General features: G+C 39.4%; 1 protein-coding gene across 2 annotated transcripts in view; it reads left to right on the forward strand.

Annotated features, from left to right (window-relative positions):
• Positions 1-21,047: 21,047 nt before the first annotated feature.
• Positions 21,048-23,514, forward strand: part of PTPN23 (protein tyrosine phosphatase non-receptor type 23) — a 35,588-nt gene continuing 33,121 nt past the window's right edge. For both annotated transcript variants that reach the window (XM_056805204.1, XM_056805205.1), the window contains exon 1: positions 21,048-21,318. In XM_056805204.1, the coding sequence (XP_056661182.1) occupies positions 21,235-21,318 (84 nt within the window). In that variant the 5' untranslated portion in view covers positions 21,048-21,234. The remainder of the gene's footprint in view (positions 21,319-23,514) is intronic.

The raw sequence follows: 23,514 nt of genomic DNA on the forward strand, positions 1-23,514 counted from the left end.
TGGTGCTCATTATATTTCTCCAAAAAGAATTGAGAATATTCAAAATTTAAGCACTCCTACTACTAAGAAACAGTTGAGAGCAATTTTAGGAGCAACAGGGTTTTGCAGACAATGGATTCCTTGCTATGGGGAAATTACTAAAACCCTTACAACACTAACAAAAGATTTGGTTCCTGAACCCCTAAAATTAGAGCCTGAACACTTGTCAGCTCTATCAGATCTAAAAAAGGCTATCATGTCTGCCCCTGCTCTAGGCATCCCAGATTACAACAAGCCATTTACTTTGTATGTGCATGAGCGAAGAGGAGTAGCTTCTGGCGTATTAACTCAGACTTTGGGACCTTCTCAGTGCCCAATTGCTTATTATTCTGCTCAACTGGACCCAGTAGCAGCAGAAGCACCACTATGTCTTAGAGGAGTAGCTGCTACAGCCTTACTAGTGACAAAAACTGTTGATCTAGTATTGGGATGTCCATTAACAATTATGTGCCCACATGAGGTAGAAGCATTGTTGATAAAACATAGAACACAGGCATTCTCGGATCAGAGAATTACAAGATATGAAATAACCTTATTAAATAGTGAAAACATTACCTTAAAACATTGTACTACTCTTTTTTTTAATATATTTTATTTGATCATTTCCAAGCATTATTCGTTAAAGACATAGATCATTTTCTTTTCCTCCCCCCACTCCCTATAGCCTACGCGTAAGTCCACTGGGCATTAGATGTTTTCTTGATTTGAACCCATTGCTTTGTTGATAGTATTTGCATTAGAGTGTTCATTTAGAGTCTCTCCTCTCTCATGTCCCCTCAACCGTTGTATTCAGGCAGTTGCTTTTCCTCGGTGTTTCCACTCCCATAGTTTATCCTTTGCTTATGAATGGTGTTTTTTTCTCCTGGATCCCTGCAAATTGTTCAGGGACATTACACCGCCATTAATGGAGACGTCCATTACGTTCGATTATACCACAGTGTATTAGTCTCTGTGTACAATGTTCTCCTGGTTCTGCTCCTCTCGCTCTGCATCACTTCCTGGAGGTTGTTCCAGTCTCCATGGAACTCCTCCACTTTATTATTCCTTTTAGCACAATAGTATTCCATCACCAACATATACCACAGTTTGTTCAGCCATTCCCCAATTGATGGGCATCCCCTCGTTTTCCAGTTTTTGGCCACCACAAAGAGCGCAGCTATGAATATTTTTGTACAAGTCTTTTTGTCCATTATCTCTTTGGGGTACAGACCCAGCAGTGCTATGGCTGGATCAAAGGGAAAACATTGTACTACTCTTAACCCTGCCACCTTGCTTCCAGATTCACCAACTTCAGGAGAACCATTACACAATTGTGAAACAGTGTCCATGGCAGAAAAACCTCGAGATAATCTATTGGACACTCCCTTAGACAATGCAGATCTGATATTATTCACCGATGGTTCCGCTTTTATGAGGGATGGCATATGTTACACTGGAGCTGCCATAGTCTCAGAATTTACCACTGAGTGGTCAGCTTCATTACCCTCTAACATTAGCGCTCAAGGATCAGAACTCATAGCTCTGAAGCACACTTGTATAATTGCCAAGGATAAAAAGGCAACAATTTATACGGATTCTAGATATGCTTTTGGCATTTGTCACTCAATTGGAATGCTATGGCTCCAAAGAGGATTTTTAACCTCAGCTGGAAAATCTATAGCTAATGCAGAAATTATTAATGAAGTTCTTTCTGCTCTACAGCTGCCTGAAGCCCTAGCTGTAGTTCATTGCTCTGCCCATACAGGTGGCACTGACCCTGTCTCTAGAGGAAATGATTGAGCAGATGCTGCTGCAAAGCTAGCAGCCATAGAAGGACCTGAATTAATTTTAACAATAACAACCACTGATGATTTAAACTTATCACTTTCCTATAATGAAAAGGAAGTGGAAAAATGGAAACAAAAATTCAAAGCAAAACAGATTAATGGAGTATGTGTGTCATCTGAAGGAAAACCCCTGCTCCCTAGAAGTTTCTATCACCAAATTTGCCCATCTATTCATAAAAATGGTCACTTTGGCACCCAGGGCATCATGGACTCTGTTAAAAGAATATGCATAGCCCCTGGTATAACTACTATATCCTCTAAAGTGTGTTCAGCCTGCTCTACGTGTCAAGCATATAACCAACATGCATTTTGTGGAAAAGCCTTTGGTGGACGTCCTCTGGCTTACACACCTATTGAACATCTACAGATAGATTTCATAACGATGCCAAAGGCTGGACATTATAAATTTTGTCTAGTAATAGTAGATAAACTAACCAGATGGCCGGAAGCATTTCCTGCGACCTGAGCCACAGCAGATTTTGTTGCAAAGATACATTTAAAAAAGAAATTATTCCTCCCTTTGGACTGCCAGCACATATTGATTCAGATAGAAGAAGTCATTTTACTGATTCTGTCTTAAACCAAATATATTCTTGCTTGGGGATAACTCCAAAATTCCATGTTCCATATCTTCCCCAGAGCTCAGGCCAAGTGGAGAGGATGAACAAAGAACTTAAAACTATGATTGGAAAATTATACACTGAGACACATTTAAAATGGCCTGAAATTCTCCCTCTGGCCCTATTTTATCTTAGAAGCAGGCCTAGAGGAGACCTACACCTCTCACCATTTGAGATACTTTTTGGACATCCACTTATAGAGGCTAAACCTTTTTCCCCTGCATATACATCACTATTAGGGGGAAATACTACTATTGCTTCCTATATACAGGAGTTACAGCATAAACTACGTGAACTTCATGAATCCGGAGCTGCAGTACAAGCCGGACCACTAGATTTTTCTCTTCATGACCTGAACCCAGGAGACAAAGTATATATTAAGAATTTCAAGTGTACTGGAGCAACTCAGCCTTCGTGGGAAGGACCATTCCAAATATTGTTAACTACTCCAACATCTATAAAGGTTGAAGAGAAGAACTCTTGGATTCATTGCTCACATGTGAAGAAGGCATCTTCTTTTGAGACTGATTGACTGTACCCTTTCATATGAATTGTAAATTATAATCCATTGACAAGTGGATGCTTTTTAAAAAAAAAAAAAACACATTGAATTACTGATTTTTTCCTTATTGCTTTTCTTTTCTTTTGATTAGAATATTTTACTTTTTTCTCATTTCTTGTACTAAAGGTACACATAATTAATATTAATATTTTTCTGCAGTAATAGAAGTTAATATATATATTCTTGCTATAATATCAATGCATACCCCAAAAGCTTTAAACTATGGGAACCTGCCATTTATTGATAAAATGTTATGAAACTGTGATTAATGTTTGTATCTGATTCTAGAAAATGGGATAAAAACAAGGAGCACAGACTTAACCTGAATAGTGCCAAAAGAGCACACAGGAAATACTAATGTTGAGACTCAAGGTTGCGACATATGTTAAGTCGTAGGACTTCCTTGTATCTACACTCTTTGTGAAGTACTCATACAAGTACAAAATTTGACTATCATGCTGGCTCCCTATATCCCTGAGAATGTCAAAAATCAGATAAGGGAATGATGTTTCCCTATCAAAATAGAATTCTAATTCTTTTCTTCTTATATTATGGCAACTTCCTGTAGTCTTGGCTGCAAATGGATAAATGAAATATTACTGCATTCTGTCCTATAGACTTGTGGCATAGAAATTACTTTAAATTGGACCTATACAAGGACCTATTTTGATTTTTTCCCTTATGTTTTTGATTGTTTTTCTCTTCTTTTAATAATTGACTCATACACCCCCATAACTAAACATTGCATCCTGAGCTGAACTGGATGTTTTTTAACACCTACTTCAGGGGGGATTGTATTTTAATTTAAAATCCATGAATTTTTTATTTTTTGTTTGAGATTGTATTTTTATAAAAATCCAAGATTTTGATTTTGTTCAAGAAAAGATCTTCAAGAAAGAAGCTTGCTAATTTCTAAATCCAGAGAATGAACTGTTGCAGAAAGATTTCAGAAAACCTACACTTCATCAAGAAGATCAAGAATGAACTTTGGATATGGTTGATTGAACTGAACTTTGATTGAACATTTATTGTAAATGTATACATTTATACCAAAAGGGACTGCCCCTAATCTGGCTTTCAAAACATTGGTTTTGCTTTCTTTCTTTTCTATTTCCTCCCTCACTACTCTATTTTCCTCTTAGAAATTTTAATATTGTGTATATCTATAGTTAGAAGTGCATTTAGGATTACAAGATGATTATGTTAAATGATCAATGGGGAGACTAGTCTCCCAATGATCATTCAGGGGGGATTGTGAACCTTAAAAATTCCCAGACCCTACTTCATAAGATTGGATTAAGACCATTCCCCATTTGGGGAGTGAACTCTACTTAGATCAGGAATGTGAGAACTCTATTTCACCTACTTAAGCCTGCCCTAGGGGAAGATAAAGTTGTAAACTCTTTTCTGAACAATGAAAAGTATTTAAACCCATACTTATAATAAGGCAAAAAGTTCTTAAGATAAGTACCTATAAAGGTCAAGCAACTTGTGAATTTATAAGGAACAAAGAGGTGAGAAACTTACTCAGAGCTTTCCTGATGTAAATTACTCAAAAGATTAGTCTACTCAGGTGTGAACTAAGAATGGTCTGTCCTTTGAAAAACTTCTAATGTGATTGGTAGATATAAGGACCTAGGGGAGGTGACATAGGAGAAAATGCCCTTTAAATAGGAGCTCAGATTCATTCAGATTGAGGATTGAGCTGGTGGAGGCAGCTAAGATGATGCTGGCCTGGTGTCACTAGAATCCTTGCTTGGTCAGATCTTGTGGTGAGTGATTAAGGACTAACTGATCTCTCTCTCTCTTAAGACTCAGGTCTAAGCCATGTTGGCTTAAGGCCCTTCATACTTATTCCTTTCTTATTCTTTCTCTCTCTCATTAATTCCTCATTTGTATTAATTAAAATCTCTATAAAACCCAGTTGACTTGGGTATATTTAATAATTGGGAATATTTCCCTGGTGACCACCTTATATTTGATTTAAAAACAAAACACTGTAGTGAAAACATATTTCCTGCAGTCACAACTTACTCATCCACTCTTTTATCTACAACAATTTAAGTCTTCTACCATTTTAATCACTACAGTTTATGACCACAACTATTTTAATTATTACAGGAGGCAGCTGGAAGAGAGGGGCAGAGAAGAGGGCAGCCTGGTTGCAGCCTTCAGCCACCACTCATCCATCTTGGGCCTCTGCCTCTAGAGGTTTGGGGCTTAGGGCACATCCAGCTCTGCATATCATCTCCACTGGTTTAACCCAGACTAGCAATAGTGCAGATTAGAAGCCTTCAGAGGGCAGAGAAGCTCAATCTCCAACACTCTTCCCCAACCTACTACACTGAGAACTGTGGTAAGAATCCAGCTGACTGGGATCCTAGGACGACAACTGCAACCAAAGCTTGGTACCACCATGGGAAGCTCAGGGCTCTGACCTGGGAGGGTGGGGGCTGGCAAAAAGGAGTAGAGAAGAGGACAAGGGTAACTACCTTCAGCCTCCACACCTACACCTTCGTCTTCACCTTCAGCTTCTGCTGGAAGATAGGGAAGATATGGCCTCAGGGCTCATTAATATAACAGGTCAGTTCCATCAGCCTAATACAGTTAATCAGCAGAGCAGAGAAGAAGCCCCTTCAGGACAGAATAGCTGAAACCCATAGATCCAGCAAATAAACAGAGGAGCAAGAATACAGCAAATTACCGGGGGGTGGGGGGGAAGAGAAAATATGAGTAAACAACAGAAAGAGAAAAAAGAAATTACAATCAACAGCTTCTATATAGGTAATGAACAAAGAACAAATGGAACAGAGGAGGACTAAGGAACACCAAGCAAAAACTCGGGAACTCCAGCAAATTGGACACAAGCTTTGGAAGAACTCAGAACATCATTCAAAAAAACAATTAAGAGAGGCTAAAGAAAGTTCAGGAAAGAACTTAAAAAGCAAAATATGTCATCTGGACATAGAGGCACATGAACTAAACAAGAAAATAGTAGCTTAAAAGCCAGAATTGACCAGCTTGAAAATGAGGCAAAGAAAGTGAAAGATGGCCTACAAAGAAAAACAGACCAAAAGGAAAAGGATGTCCGAAAAGCCAGGGATACAATTCAATCTTTAAAAAATTAGAATCCAACAACTAGAAGTAAATGACTTCACAAGGCAGCAAGAGTCTATAAAACAAAATCAAAAGAATGAAAAAATTGAGGAAAATATAAAGCACTTCATTGATAAAACAACAAACCTAGAAAACAGATCCAGAAGAGACAATTTAAGAATGATTGGACTACTTGAAAGTCATGACAAAAGAAAAAGACTGGACATCATTCCACAGGAAATTATCCAAGAAAACTGCTCTGACATTCTAGAACAAGAGAATGCTTTGTAAGCCTTATTAACAAAAGAAGGAGCATGGTTCTATTACTGTTGACTAAGAACTTCCTATCAAGGCCCTCTCAGGATTAAAAAGGAATCACTGAAATTTTGGTGAGCTGGGAAATGAGTATGAATGCACATCTCCCAGAATTCTGAGATTTGTGTTTTCTTTTGTCCTTAGAGTTTTGATCAGAATTTGCCCAAGATGAGATGGAGAAGAAAGAGGAAGGAATGATCAAGGATTTCCTGATTTTTTTTTTTGCCACTCAAAAGTAGGCATGCTAGTCCTACTGTTGAAAGCAAGTAAAAGTTGGTCATGGAAATAAGTAGATAAGCAATGCAAATGATCAGGACAAAACTAGCAGCTTGTTTTGGTAAGATCTAACTGAATTCTAGTCTAAAACTTCATTTGTCTCTTGTTTCCTCAGAGTCTCTGTAGAAGCTCCAATTATGTCCTATCAGTGGAATCAGAATAAAACTTTTGTTTCCATACCCCACACAAAAGTGGGGAGGAGGGGTGGTCTGGGAAGGGGAGGAAAGAAGAAACCAAATTAGGCAACTATGTTATTACAATTCACTCTTTGAAGCATTGTTTTATTGCTTATTTGTTTTTCTTGTGCTTTTCTGGCTATTAATAAATCATGTGGCCATTAACTGCCAAAGAGAAAACTGTGGGTTTGAGCTAAATGGTGAAAGAGAGAAAAAAATTGTAAGTTGGGGTAACTTTTTAGTAAATTCTAGACCATATTTTTTCTCCTCTACACTGGGGATAAATTAGGGAAAGCTATCAACTATAGTGGCTAGAGTGCCATCTGGTGACCAAGTAATACACTGCCCTCCTCTCCTGTTGGCAAAGAAATTGACAGATGAGTAACAGTTGGTTTTCTTTAGTGGCAAAGATCAATAATCTACATGTAAACTGAACTTTAAAGTCTGCAAAGCATTTCATATATATATTCTTGAACCTTATAACTGCCCTGTGCTGTAGGAGCTATAGTTACCATTGCAACTCCCTGCCTGCTGAAAATCTCAGATGTGAATTCTGACAGCTGGGCATCTTGGGAATTATATTCTTTCCTTCCCAATCTCATCCCCTTCCTTAGCACAAGAGGAGATGGAGGAAATATCATATAGGTTTGAAGGCTTGGATTAGAAATGCATCACAGAGGCTTGGATTAGAATGCTTTTGTTTGTGCTTCCTTTGTAGAGGAAAGGTGACATCATGGGATGATGTGATTTACACATGAACTGAATTTAAGTGAAGCAGAGTTGCAAAGAGTTGTTAGCCTCATTCTGTCTTCCAGGTTCATCAAAGTCCAGTGGCAAAACAAAAGTTAGGATAACTGGTGATGGCCTGGAATGCAGCAGATGACCTTGGTATCTTTAATGTCTAACCAAGCTCCAAGTGCTCCACAGTACCTGCTTTAGCCACCTGCATGGCCATTGGAATAAATTGTTCTTATTTTCCCATTCCATTTGGGAGAAGTCTTCATATGCTGAGGGTGTATAGGGTCTTCAGGGAGGATTAGCACCTCTGGTAAGAGGGTTTGCAAAGCCCTTTTCAGTACTGCTCATCTACTTTTAGTGTTCACCTTTCACCCAACTCTCACCTCATAGCTTTAAGAAGTATAGCAGTCACACCAGTAAAACCTTCTCAGCAGACAAGCTAAACCAAGTTAAATGTAATTTTTTGAATTATTTTCCTTTCATTTTCCCATTTTTCTTTGAAGTTTTGCATGTGGTTACTTTGCTTTCATTGTTCCCTATTGAATCAGTGCCTTACTCTTCTTTGTCTCCATATAAATTTTCTGTGGTTAGGTGTTTCTTTTACTGTTTGCTCATTTCCCCAGCCTTTTTTGTCTACGGATTGGGAATTCAGAAAACTGCTGATTCTGTCTCCTCTCCTGATGTCTTGCAGGACTTCTGTGAGCTATTTTGCCCTGGGGGATAGGCTTCTCCAAAGGCTTGAAAGGGCCAAGTACTATGAACTTAGGGGACTCACTGCAGGCTAGTGCCAGGGCTTGGGAATTGTGAACTTTAAATTACTCAACCCTACTTAGATCTTACTTTATGGTGAAGATAAAGTTGTAATCTCCTGATTGAACAATGAAGGTACTTAACTCTTACTTTATGGTGAAGCTAGAACTTTAAGCTAAGTCTATTTTTAGATCTTATTACAAAAAGGTGTTAAGTAACTATAAAGGGTAAATTAATCACAAAAAGGTTAAGTAACTAACAAAAGGTGAACTTGACAAAGAAGTGTTAAGTAACTCAAAGATATAATCTAATCAAAGAAGATGAGAACTAAAGAATGGGCAGTCCTGGAAAAAGTCTCTGATGTGATTGGTAGAGGTGAAAATTTAGAGGAGGAGACACAAGATTAAAAGGTCTATATATTTGGCTCACTTCCTCTATCAAGTACCTTTGGTGGCAGAGAGGTGGCTGGTGGCAGTGTGCTGGGCCTTTCAGCATCTTGGCGTGGCTACAGCTATTGTCCAGTTCGGTGGTGAGTTTCTGGCTGAGTTTTTCTCTTTTTACTTTCCAGCTTTATCCTCTTAGAAGTCTCTAATATTTTTCAGAGGCCTAGTGACAGAGATATTGAACTCCCCTGGCACAGGCCAGGTGGGAGAAATCCTATACCTTCCCTCTTTCTCCTTAAATACTTCCCTCTATATTAATTAAAATTACCATAAATTTCCAGACTGACTTGGGTATTTTATTTGGGATTTTTCCTTGGTGACCAATTAATTTTGATTTTAAGTCACAACCCTAAAATTATCTTTACAGAATTCAAGGAGTGAGTGTGGAGTTCTCTGTTGTTGGCTTAGGCAGGGTCCCAAGATTCCAAAGTTAGCCTATGCCCAGGCTCAGAACCTGGCACACTAGGTGGGGGATAGTCAGCCTGCAGTACTCTGTGTGCAGTTTTACTTCTGGTTCTCTATCCTGTGAAAATCTATCTTGTCTGCCTTCCTTTCAAATTGTTTTCCACAGGAGAGCACCGTCAATCCATTTCCTTGTTGGTTCTGTGACTTCAAGTGTTTTGAGGTACTATTTTAAAGTCAGTTTGGGAGGATTTTTTGGAGTGGTTCCAGATTTCCCTGCTACTAAGCCATAATCTTGGTGTCACCCCTCCCAAGTTGAGTGTAATTGTGAGGCCTTAAGAGTTAGGAAAATGTTTACACAAAGCATGTGAAGGACCACCATGCAGAGCATGAGCAGAAGAGGGTTGGGACTACCTCTTGATGAAAATGGGGTGAGATAATCACACAAACAGGGAAGCAAAGCAGAGACTATTTGATGAGTTAGAGAGCAATTAGGAGCCTTTTTGAAGTAGCCAGCATTATCATCCACCAGAAGGAGAGAGAACTAGAGCAGTCCAGTTGGAAGAAGGACCAGAGGGAGTAATCAATTCTCTTCACTTCTACTCCAAATTCAAGTAGCTGAAGGGCATCCTACTTTTTCTCCTCTTTTCCTCAGAGCTGAAAAGCAAAATGAAACAAGCCTGTATCTTATTTTCCCATCCCTCCATTACTGAGGTAAATTTATAAATTTCAATCTCTTTTCATAAGTGAGTTGGTCGCCATTTTGGACATGTTATCACCTAAAATCAGAGAATAAGTGAAGGCAATGGGCCTGAGGAGTTTTGCCTTTTTTGGCATGGAAGGTTATGAGACCTCCTTGGAGGATATTGAGCTCCAGTTTTAAGAATGATCCTATCACCTTCCCAAACAGGGTCCTAAAACTTGAACTAGGGTCTCACATAGATTTCTCTTTAAAGAATGACTTGATAATGCCAAAGCTATGGATCACAGAATTTAAAATCTGCTCCTTTTAATCAAAATGGATGGAGGAAACTGAAGGCACTGCAAGACAAAGTCCCACCTCCATGATGACCCAGTAATCAATGAGTCTATACAATCTATGCTTAGTAGCAGCGAAAGCTGAAACCACTCTGAGAATCCTTCCAAATCAACCTTTAAAAAATACCTCAAAGCAATAGGAGTTGAAAACCAACAACAAGATAGAAAACAATTTGAAAGGTAGGCAAAGAGAGTCAACTTTTTCAGGATAAGGGGAAACTGGGAGTAAAACTGCACACAGAGGAGTACGACCAACCCCCACTTACTTTGCCAGGTTGTGAGTCTGAGCATAGGTGAACTTTGGGATCCCAGGACCCTGCCTAAGCCAACAACAGAGCACCCCAAATCTACCACTTGAAATCCAAAGCCCTGGCAGCAGCCCAAAGTGAGGTTTTAAAGTTTGTAACTCTTGGCTCTTTCAAGCCTATATTTTAGTAAAGCCTCTAGCCCCAAGGCAAAATAGCTTACAGTGCTAAGTCTTGAAAGCCATCAGCAAAAGAGACAGAATCAGGAGTTTTTCAAACTCCCAGTCCACAGGCAAAAACAAAACCGGAAAAATGAGTAAATAGCAAAAGAAACACCTAAGCACAGAAAATTTCTATGGAGCAAGGCATAAAGTCAGTAGAGGATGGTGAGATCCAAGCAACCACATGCAAAACTTCAGAGAAAAATGGGAATTGGTCTCAGATGCTGGAAGAGTTCAAAAAGGAATGAAAAATTTAAATAAGAGTACCCCAAAGAGATAATAAGGAAAAAGACTTGTATAAGAATATTCATAGCTGCACTCTTTGTGGTGACAAAAAAATGGAAAATGAGGGGATGCCCTTCAATTGGGGAATGGCTGAACAAATTGTGGTATATGTTGGTGATGGAATACTATTGTGCTAAAAGGAATAATAAAGTGGAGGAATTCCATGGAGACTGGAACAACCTCCAGGAAATGATGCAGAGTGAGACTGAAAGGAGCAGAACCAGGAGAACATTGTACACAGAGACTGATACACTGTGGTACTATTGAATGTAATCGACTTCTCCATTAGTGGCAATGCACTGATCCCTAACAACTTGGAGGGATCTACGAGAGGTAACACCATTCACATTCAGGGGAAAAACTGTGGGAGTGGAAACACCAATGAAAAACAACTGCTTGATTACATGGGTCAAGGGGGATATGATTGGGGATGTAGACTCTGGGTGGACATCCTAGTATAAACATCAACAACATGGAAATGGGTTCTGATTAAGGATACATGTGATATCCAGTGAAATTGCATGTTGGTTATGGGGGGGGGGGGAGGTTGGAGGGGAGGGAGGGAAAGAATATGATTCTTGTAACCAAGGAATAATGTTCTAAATTGACTAAAATAAAATTTAAAATTTAAAAAGCACTAGAAAAAATTTAAGTAAGAGAAGTGGAACAAAATGGTGAAAAGAAAGATAGAAGAAAGAAGATAACAACTTAAAAAGTAAAATTGGTCAACTGGAATAAGAGCACAAAAATTCAATAAAGAAAATAATTTTTTAAAAAAGAGTTCCATGAAGAGTAGAATGGGCCAAATGGAAAAGGAGGATCAAAAGGTCATGGAAGAAAATCATTCTTTAAAAATCAGAATTGAGCAAATAGAAACTAATGACTTCATGAGACATCAAGAAAAATAAAACAAAATTTAAAAAATGAAAAAAATATAAGAAAATATGAAATATCTAATTGAAGAAACAACTGACTTGGAAAATAGATCCAGGAGAAACAATTTAAGCATTATTGGACTACCTGAAAATTATATTAAAAAAATCTAGACATCACATTAAAAGAAATTATATTAAAGAAAACTGTTCTACTTTGGTTGGGAAGCAAAAGTAAATATAGACCCAATGTGTTCCACAGTGACATCTAGTGAAGTTATATCATTATGTGCATTTAACAAATGAGAAAACTGAGGTTCAAAGGGGTTATAAAACTTAAACCATAGTTACATATCTCATAAACATCAGGCAGAATTTGAACTTAAATTTCCCTGACTCTTTCCTGTTTCTTTCTGCCCTCTTATGACACAACTACCTTACCTTCTCTACTGAGAACTTTGACCCATACTTCACTGGAGAAAATGGCAATCATTCCCCAAGGTCCTTATCCCTGCCTTAATTTCACATTATTTAGCTATCTTAACCTACTAACTATTCCTTCACTCTGGTCTCAGAGGAAGAAGTGGCCCTTCTCTTGGTTAAGTCAAAGTCCTCCACATGCAGCTATAATCTCATCCTCTCCTATTACTCTAAGGAATAGCAAAAATTATAAAATAAATCCTAAGTGTGACTTGGTAGGTATAGCTCATATTTTATGTATCTTAGAGTCATTTTCAATAGAATTTCTGTTTCTGTTTCTTCTGTTTAATGTTTAGTAATAGACAGAAAAGCTGATACCTTTGGGGTTTTTTGTTGTTTTGTATCTTTAGCTTAATTGGTTCAGTTAAGTTTAGTCAATAATAAAAATGACAATCCTACCCAAATTAATTTACTTATTTAGTACCAAAACTATCAAACTATCAAGAAAAAATATTATTGAATTAAGAAAAAATATAACAAAGTTCATTTGGAAGAACAAAAGATCAAGAATATCAAGAGAAATAATGGAAAAAATGTGAAGGATGGGGGCCTAGGAAGGAAGGAAGGAAAGAAAGAAAGAAAGAAAGAAAGAAAGAAAGAAAGAAAGAAAGAAAGAAAGAAAGAAAGAAAGAAAGAAAGGGAGGGAGGGAGGGAGGAAGAAGGAAGAAGGAAAGAAAGAAAAAAGAAAGGTAGGAAGAAAGGAAGAAAGAGAGAAAGGAAGGAGGGAGGGTAGGAGGGAAGGAGGAGGAAAGGAATGAAAAAGTAGACATTTTCTGCAGTTGATTTTAAAGCAATAGAACTGAAGATTTACATGAATGATTTTGAATGAATGAATGAAATGAATGAAAAAAGATTTGGATGAATTTGAATGACTCAAATATATATAGATATAGATATATTCACATATATTTATATATAAACTACCAAAAAGAATGAAATAGGAAATAGATAACCTATATAGCCTAATCTCAGGAAGAAAAATTAAGCATCATAAATAAAGTCTTATGATTTAATAAGAGAAATAACCCTCCAGATCCAGACAGATTTGATCAAGCATGTAAAAAAGCAACAAATAAAATTTATGTGCCAAACTCTTTCTTTGAGATAAATATAATTCTGATTCCCAAAGTGGTGGTGGGGGAGCAGGAAAAAAGAAAAAAGAAAAAAAGTTACCAGGATACATAGATTTTTAAAATATTAAATATTGGTCAAAATAACATAATAATATCAATAGATTATTCATTATAATCAGGTATAACCCATATATACTGACAGTTTGACTGAGAAGGACCTTCTCCCACTCCCTTGGCTGAAAATAATTCTCTCCAACACCACTCAGTGGGGCTCACATCATAAGCTTCCCTTGAAGTCTTCACCTCTACTCCCTTTCCCATCTCTTTTGTAGGAAGGGGAGAAAGAAAAGTATCCCTTGTGCAGAATGACCAATCTGCTGTGTGATAAATAAGATTAATTCATAAGAGGATTAGCTCATGTAGTACAAAGCCTATGGCAAGGACTCAGTTCCCTATTGCTTCTTATCTCTGTAAAGATAGAAAGTTTAAAAATACAGATTATTAATAAAATTCATAAATACCTTCAGTTCCCAGACTATGCAAAGATCATCAGGCTATAAAAGAGGCTTCTCAGGCAGTTAAAATATGTATAGTTAACCATCCACTGGCTTTCCCTCTTATCCATGATCTCTATAGCAAAGATTCTAATTCACAATACATGTTTAACTTACCTTACTTTTATCTAGAAAAAAAATCATAAGATTACAACTAGTAAATTTAGAAGAGCAGAAAAATGCTTGACAGAATAACACAGACCTTATAGTTGCAATAATAAAATAAAAGGATTGTCCTAAATGGAGAAAATCTCTACAGAGAAGTAAGTAAATCAACCAGTGTTCTGGCAGCAACATAGGGTAGGCATAGTTGAATAACTATTTAAAATAATATCCTAATAAATAGATCAGTGACCAAGTGAGGAAAGGCCAAAGCCACTTAAGTACTTAAAAGTCTTCTATGGCTATTATGTAGCTCTTTCCACTGATTACTTCTACTGCCATTCTCCATTTGTCCTCAGCTTAATAGTAATTTTAAAACTTCCCAAGTTGGCATGTTTACCTTCTACAAATCACACTATACAATAATTCCATCTTTTCCTGACCTGAGAAAATAGTACAATTCTGGAGGTCTTTAGGGAGTTAGCCTTCCTTGCAAAGAAACCAGGCTGAGAGAGACAAGTAATGCAATGATAGTTCAACATTTGGAAAACAATTACTATTAAAAAATCATATGCATAACAAAAAAGACCACATTATTATATTGGTAAACACTGCAAAACACAACACTCATTTATATTTTTTAAAACATAAAGCATAGGAATGAAAGAGTATTTCTTAATTTGATCAAAATCACTAATCTAAAACCAAGAAGCAGCATTTGTTGCAATGTAAAAACACTAGAAATTCTCCCAATAAGATCAGAAGTAAAGTAAGGATGCCCATTATCGTTAATATTATTTTAAATATTACTAGAAAAGCTGGCTTTATGGGAAAGAACTGTAGAAATAGAAAAGCAGAAGAAAAACGTGATTAATCACGTGGTTCAATAGGGATGTGATTGGGGTTTTGATGTTATAAGATCACTCTGTTGCAAATATGCATAACATGGGAAGAGGCTTTGAACAATGATATCAAATAATATAACCCAGTGGAATTGCTTGTCAGCTTTGGGAGGTGGGAGAGAAGAGGAATGGGGAAAATCATCAATAATGTAACCATGGAAAAATTTCTAAATAAAATTTTTATAAAGAAAGAAAGAAAATCTGGCTTTAACAAAATGGAAAGGAAATAGACATATGACTTAATTGGCACAGAGAAACCCCAAAATCCCACAACGATGAAGGTCAGAGTTTTCTCTTCAAGACTTGTGTCTAAGTCTTCTTGGCTCTGAAGCTAGTCAGTTCTCCATCCGGTATTCTGTACTAACTTTTAATTTAATAGCAATTAACAAGATCTAATAAACAATTAGACATGTAAAGAGCAAATAAGCATTGGCAAAAAAAGAAACAAAAATCTTTGTTTTTAGTACAATAGGATGGTTTGCTTTGAAATAATAAAAAATATGAGATAATTGCTTCAGAAAAGTTACAGGATACAAATTAATCTCTCAAAACAACAGCATTCCTGAATATCAGTAACAATAACTTTGAAGAGACAGAAACAAAAAGAGCAATAACGTTCAAAGACACATCCACAGAGAGAGAAAACAGGAGTTACATAATTACAACTAAAAAGTAATTTTTATAGAAATAAAGGAAGACCTGGGTCAGTGATGGCAAACCTTTTGGAACCTTTTAGGGATCCCATGCCCATGCCCCACCCCCTGACTGTGTGCCATGCCCCACCATCTATGAATTTTAGATTTACTCCGCCCTGCTTAGTCTAGCAATCAGGAATATATATATATATATATATATATATATATATATATATAAATATACACCCCTACTTAAGGATTAAGTGTTGAGGAGGATGGCCTATGACAGATATGTGCTAGCAAATGACAAATAAGAAACAACTGACAGACCCTCTGAGCTGTTATAAATCAAGCTTAAGCTACCATTGGTACATGTGGGATGCAGGAAGTGATGTAAAAAAAAAAGTCTATATGTTTGCATGACTTCCTCTTGCCTGTCTCTTTTTGACAGTGGAGACATTGAGCTCGGGTTCTCTCTCTCGGAGACATTGGGTTATACTAGCGGTGTGGCTTGTGGCAGCGTTTTGGCGTCTTGGCGTAGGTCAGGTGAGGCATCTTCCCTGCGCTCTCTTGGAGTTGAGGCTGATTCTTTTTTTTCCTTTACCTTTCCAAACACTATCCTCTTAGGAAGCCAAGCTAGTTTTTATTTTCTGAGGAGGCCTCATGCCTGAGTTCTCTGAACTCCCCTTGGTTTAGGCTAGGCCCAAAAATTCTTATACCCCTTTCGCTCTCTCTTCTTCTTAATTCCTTCCTTCTATATTAATTAAACCACCATAAAATTCCCAAACTGACTTGAACATTTTTATTGGTATTTGAATTAATCCCTGGCAACCATAAGTATAATATATTAGTAAAAAAAAACAAACCTAAATTTACCCCTTACACCTCCCAGGCTATGTGCAGTGCCCTGCCCCCCCATCCTGACTGGGGGGGGGGGGCGGGATGGAACAGTAACCTCCTGCAACCATGGGGAGCCAGGCTCCTGAACCCACCCACCCAGGGGGGAAGTCAGAGTGAGGGAACTGCTGTCTGAGCCCTGAAGGGAAGGTGGGAGAAGCCTAGGTGGGGAGGTGACTCAGAGACCCTGTGCCCCACTCCATGCATTCAGGAGTAGGACTCCTAGCTGGCTACCCATGGGGGGAAGCTACTCCCTGTGGTCACAGGGACCTATGTACCTGCACCCAGCCACCCCAGGGGCAGACAGAGGTGGGGTCTGCTGCCCAAGTCTGGTGGGGAAGGTGGAAGAAGTAGAAGTTTAGGCACAGGGGTGGCTCAGTGGTCTAATTCCTCACCCCTGCATACGGGGGTGGGGGGCTAGGCTCCCAACTGGCTCCCACTGGGAGAAAGTCACCTCCTGAGGCTATGGGGACCTGTGCCCTGCCTCCAGTCACTCTTGGGGTGGGCAGAGTGAGGGGGCTGCTGCCCAAGCCCAGAGGAAAAGGTGGGGGAAGCCTAGAAAGGGAGGTGACTCAGAAATTCAATGGCCCACCCCCTATGTCAGGGGGAGGGGCCAGGATAGGTGCAGTTGCCCAAGGAGAGGTCTCTGAGTGTTGTCTTTGGCACATGTGCCAAAGGTTTGGCATCATGGACCTAGATAAATGAAGAAGTGAAATCTAAACCATGATATGTCTAAACCATAATAGAAAGTTATAAAAATTTCTACCTATATTAGTACCATCCTACATATTTAATGCTCTATGAATTAAATTACTAAAGAAATTTTTCTAGAATTAGTGAAAATAATAACAAAATTAATATGAAAGAATAAAAGATTAACAATATCTTAACATGGAGGGAAAATAGAAATGAAGAGTAATTGGCATTACTAAATCTTAAATTATATTATAAAGTAGTAATTACAAGAACTATCTGGTACTCCATGAAAAATAGAAAGGCAGATCAATGGAATTGATTAGATAAGTGATACTTCAAATAAGCACATATAAAGATCAATATAGTCTTTAATAAATCTAAATGCTTAAATTACTGGGTAAAGAATTCTTTATTCAATAAGAGTTGCTAGGAAAACTGGAGATCAATTTGGCAAATAATAGATTTAAGCCAGTACCTTATGCCATATATAACAAAGAAATTAAATGTATGTGCAATTTATATCAATTTATATATACATATATATGTGCATGTATATTTGTATATATGGAATAAAAGTTTAGTGAGAAGAGAAGGTTATGGTAATCTCTAGTAAAATGTTATGTCAAAAGCCATAATACTTTGATTATATCAAAATTAAAATTGTTTGTATAAATACATGTAGAGGAACAAAGAAAAATAGATATGGACTGAGTGGAAACCACTGAATAAAACATCTTTGATAAGATAGAGAATTGGTACAAATCTATTTGATTAAGAACTCTTCCCTAGGGGGCAGCTGGGTGGCTCAGTAGATTGAAAGCCAGACCTAGAGAGGAGAGATCCTAGGTTCAAATCTGATCTCAGATGCTTCCTAACTGTGTGACCCTGGGCAAGTCACTTAACCCCCACTACCTAGCCCTTACCACTCTTCTACCTTGAAACCAATACCCAGTATTTATTCTAAGGTGGTAAGGGTTTAAAAATTCTAAGGAAGGCAAGTGTTTAAAAAAAAAAACCTCTTCCCTATTATGTAAGTTCTCAAAAGATATGAACCCAAAAAGTCTTGAAGAAATGGAAATTATACGAAAAGCATTTTAAGGGGGGCGGAGTCAAGATGGCAGCTTAGCAAGCAGCAAAAGTTCAGACCTCGTGGAAGACCCTTCCTTACCAATACAGACTGAATGCTCCTAGGGCACCGAAATTCAATCTGAACAACAGGACAGAAGCGGGGAACCCTCCTTCTGGACTCAAATCAAAAGGTACGCCCCCCAAAAGCCGGAATCTGAGAATACTCAGGGCTAAGGGGAAGGCAGAGCGAAGGTCCCAGGACCCCTCCCCCACAACCCAGAGGGCTGAGCCCCCAGCAGCAGTGGGAACCTCTGAGCTGGCAAAGGTGCTGGTTTGCAGGGTCTACCTTGGGAGCAGCAGGGCGCTGGGCTCGGAGCATCCATCTTGGACAGCGGGGAGGAAGCCAGGGAGAAACTGGCCCTGGCTGGGTTCCTCCATAAGGCTCCAGTCTCACCCTTGCCTTGGGCACATCCAGACCAATCCAGTTGAACTAATCCCATCAGAACTCCTCAGAGTTTAGGGAGCCGGGCAAAGGCACTTGCGGACAGAGGAGAAGCAGCTGGAGAGAGCCTGGGCGGCCCAGCCTTCCAGGAGTCTTCAGAGCCTCAGAGCTTCATACCACATACAGCCCAGCCCAGTTGAACTCAATCCAATCAAAAGCCTCCAGAGGACAAGGAAGCTAACATTCCTCCCCTAGAGACTGTACCAAGAGATCTGACAAAGCTCCAAGAGGGGAGACTGACAGCCCCAAAACAAAATGAGAGGAGCAAGAGTACAGCCAAATACGGGGAGCAAAGAAGGGGTAAACTCGAGCAAACAACAGAGAAAGAGAAAGAAATTACAATAGACAGTTTCTGCACAGGTAATGAGCAAAGAGCGAATGAAACAGAGGGGGAGGAATCAGCAAAGGAAAAATCAGAAATCCCAGCAAATTGGATACAGGCTTTGGAAGAACTCAAAATGCAATTCAAAACACAATTAAGAGAGGCTGAAGACAATTGGGAAAAAGAACTTAAAAACTAAGATAAGTCATCTGGAAACAGAAAATAGTGTCTTGAAAGCCAAAATCAACCAGCTGGAAAATGAGGCAAAGCAGATGAAAGATGAGGCAAAGCAGATGAAAGATGAGGTGAAGAAGATGAAAGATGACCTCCAAAGAAAATCAGGCCTAATTCTAAAGTAGTAAACAATTTATTTGGGGTCACACTGGGAAGGAGAGGTAGGGGTGCCAGGCAAGGAAAGTGGGGAGTAGGAAACCCTAACACTTGTCCTCTCTGGCAGACTGCCCCCCCCCAAGTTCTCTGTGTTCAAGGCTGAGCACCAATAATAGCAAAGTAAAATTCTCCCTAAATTACATAAAATTTGAAAAATGAAAAAAAGAGGAAGCCTCTGTATTGTTCTTTTAATATTTATCCAGTTATATAAATACTTGTATTCTTCTGCTACATTTATGATTGTTTCCTTTGGAAAGGATTACAAAATAATTAATCTATTATGTAAATAAAATTATCCAAGTACGTCTCTGATGGGACCTCCCCAAGTTTTACTGGCTGCCCCTGTTCTCCTCTGATACCACTGTGAGGTAATGAAGATTCAGTGACAGAACATCACACTGAGAATCGGGGTTTCAGGCTAGGTTTTACCATTAAATTATTTAGGTGGTCTTGAGCAAGTTGGTTCAATCTCTCTGAGCCTCAGTCTCTTCATTTGTAAAATGGGGCCGATATTTGTCCTGGCTTCCTCACTGTATTGTTGAGAGAAAAGTATTTTGTAAGCTGTAAAGGGAGCTAGACATGTGAGTCATTGAGGGGGGAAAAGCCTGGAATTTACTCTCAGAACATGGTGTGAATCTTGACTTTGCCATTTACTAGCGGTGTGATCTTAGCCTAGTCCCATATTCACTTGTCTTCTTTAGCCTCAGTTTTGTCAACCTTGAAAAACACAGAACCACCAAATTAGCTAGAAAGAACAAGTCTTTAATCAGGACAAGGAAGGCATCGCTGTATTGGCTACACTCCCAAGGTCAGATGTATTTTTCATTAGTTGGTACTAGTTAGGCATTGATTGCAAAACCTGTATTCTTAAGCCCTAGACACAAATTCCAAAATCTGTATTGTCAAGCATTTAACTTTTTTATATTATTTATCAGTTATAATAGTCTTGCACTGTTCTGTTCTGTATTTATGTCAAGGGGATGGCGGGAGTTGGGAAACGCCTTCTGTTGGAGGTGAGACTTTAATTGGGATTTAAAGGAAGCCAGGGAGGTCAGCGGTCAGAGAGAAGGAGGGATCGAAAGATGGCCCTTGGTAGCTATACAGGTATTTCAAGGACTGTCCTGTGGGAGAGGGATTAGATCTGTTCTGTTCAGCTTCAGAAGACAGAACAGGAAGTAATGAGTGGAATTTGCAGTCTTGATCATAAGGGAAAACTTCCGGACGAGTAGGACTGTCCCCAAATGGAATAGGCTGTTCAGAAAGATGGTGATGGATGACCGTTTGTTTGGCATATGGTCAGAGGGATGTCTTATTCTTGCACTTCGAAGGACTAGAGGAGAGGTGCCTTCTTACTCTCAGATAGGACAATTCAGCGATTTCTCTTCGATCCTAGCAAATTGGTCACACCCGGCACAAAGGGGCGGGGCTCTAGAGATTGGTCAAGCGTGAGCATGCGTTCTGCGGTAGCATTGGCGGGAGTCAACGTGGACTACATCTCCCAGCAGGCAAAGCGAATGCTCCTTCCTCTTTTTCCTCATGACTTCCGGCGTGGCGTGGAGGGGTGGGGAGTGGTGCAGCTGGCTTCGGCTCGTCTGAGCTTGGTTAGGCTCAGCTCGAGGCTGAGGTGGGCTGGTGGGTTTCCCGGGTCAGTGACTGGTTCCTCCCCCACCCCCTTCTTTGAGGGGAGTGGGCCCCAACCCGGACCCGCCATGGAGGCTGTACCTCGCATGCCCATGATCTGGCTGGACTTGAAAGAGGCCGGCGAGTTCAACTTCCAGCCGGCCGTGAGGAAGGTGAGAGGCCGAGGCCGTGTCCCCTCCCCCTCCCCCTTCCACGTCCGCGGGTCGCTACGGCTAGGAAGGCCCGCTTTGGTGGCCACAGGCGGTCCCACTCGCAGCCTCCTACCCGAGTCAGGCCCTCTCTCGGGCAGCCAGGCCTCTCGAGGCTCTTGCCTGGGGCCGCGCCGGTCTCCTCTTCGCAGACCCAGAGCGAGGAAGGCTCTTGGAGATCCCCGAGGCCGACACGCCCCTTTTACAGTTGGGTAAACCAAGACTCAGAAAGTCGAAATATCTGGGTAGCGCCCTTCATTTCGAAATCCTGCCATCAGCAGGGTGCAGCGGAAGGAACCTCGCCTTTGGGTCTGGGGGTCTTGGGTTTGAACCCTTGCCTTACCTGGGTATGCTGCATGAGTCACTTGATATTTAGGAGCCTCTACGCTGTAAAGGATAGACTTTAGAGTGCTAAGTCTCCTATTACTCTGTCATCTATAAAGTTTCTCAAAAAAACCTTTGAACTTTCCTCAATTAATTAAATAAACGCCATATCATACCAGTCCACTTTCCTACTAGGAATCACACTTTCTTCTCCCAGTTTCTGGTGGTGTCTTTTCCCTCCCTGACTGGTCCCCTCGGACTCCTTTTAGGACTTTCTCTTCCTCTATTCAAACGGAGACTAAAACTCCTTTCCTGAAAAACTTAAAAAGTGTTCTTAACTATTTAAGAACTAACAGTTATCTAACTCTTTTAAGTTTTGCAAAGCACTTTACTTGGTTATTTCATTTGATCCTCACAGCAATCCTGTGAGAGGTAGGTGCTGTTAATCCCATTTTTACAAAGATAAAAAGTGAGAGTAGACGAAAGTCAATGAGGCCACAGGTCTCACTATTGAGTCTGAGGCAGGATTTGAACTTTACATCATGCTACATCTCATTAGAAATAATAAATCAGGGGGCAGCTGGGTAGCTCAGTGGATTGAGAGCCAGGCCTAGAGATGGGAGGTCCTAGGTTCAAATCTGTCCTCAGACACTTTCCCAGCTGTGTGACCCTGGGCAAGTCACTTGACCCCCATTGCCTAGCCCTTAACACTCTTCTGCCTTGGAGCCAATACACAGTATTGATTCCAAGATGGAAGGTAAGGGTTTTAAAAAAAAAAGAAAGAAATAATAAATCAACTGTGAAAGACTTAGTAACACTAATTAATACAGTGATCCACTAAAATTCCAAAGGATTCATGATACAAATGTTCTCCCTCTCCAGACAGAAAACTCAGTCTGAAGCATTATTTTAAGAAAAAATTTCCAGAACATAGCACATGTGAAAATGTTTTCATGACTTCATATGTATTATGTATATTGTATTGCCTTCTTAATGGGAAGGGAAAAGGGTAGAGGGAGAGAGAATTTGGAAGGATTTCAACTCATGTCTTTTTAACTTCCAAGTCCAGGACCTGAAATAACTTGTATTAAAATACAATTATCAGAATAATTTTTAATGTTCCAAGGTTAAGAACTCCTGACTTAGTCTGACTCTTTCATTTTACAGCTGAGACTGAGCCCAGACAGGTAAACTTACCCGATTTTTCACAGGGAGCCTAGCAAAGCTATAATTTGAATGGGAACGTAGGCCTTTCCAGATCCAGCGTTCTTTGTGTTATACCACACTACTTTTAGTACTGAGAGCTAAAAGGGACTTTAGAAGTAATTTATTCTAACCCTTAAAAAAAAAAACAACCCTTACCTTCTGTCTTAGAATCAATAATGTGTATTGGTTCTAAGGTAGAAGAGTGGTAAGGGCTAGGCAGTGAAGGTTAAGTGACTTGCCCAGGGTCACACAGCTAGGAAGTGTCTGAGGCCAGATTTGAACCTAGGATCTCTTTTCTCTGGGCCTCGCTCTCAATCTACTGAGCCACCCAGCTGCTCCCTAGTCTAACTTTTTTTTTTTTTAATAGAAAACAAATAGCTTTTCCTAATTCAATACTTTAAGGTGTCCAAAGCAAGTGTGTTATTATTTCTGAAAGCAAAGAAACCCATTTATTCAAATCATAGCAAAAAAGAAATCAGAGAAGGGATACATACAGGAATATATACCAGATAATACCGAATGAAGGAGAGAGGTTGGAAGTGAGATAACAATTTAATCCACAGAAAGTCCTAAATCTCAACCACAGGGAAATTTCCCTAATTCTTTAGAGTAGCTAAATGGCTGGCACCT

Source organism: Monodelphis domestica, chromosome 7 (genome assembly GCF_027887165.1).
Source record: "Monodelphis domestica isolate mMonDom1 chromosome 7, mMonDom1.pri, whole genome shotgun sequence".
NCBI lineage: Eukaryota > Metazoa > Chordata > Mammalia > Didelphimorphia > Didelphidae > Monodelphis > Monodelphis domestica.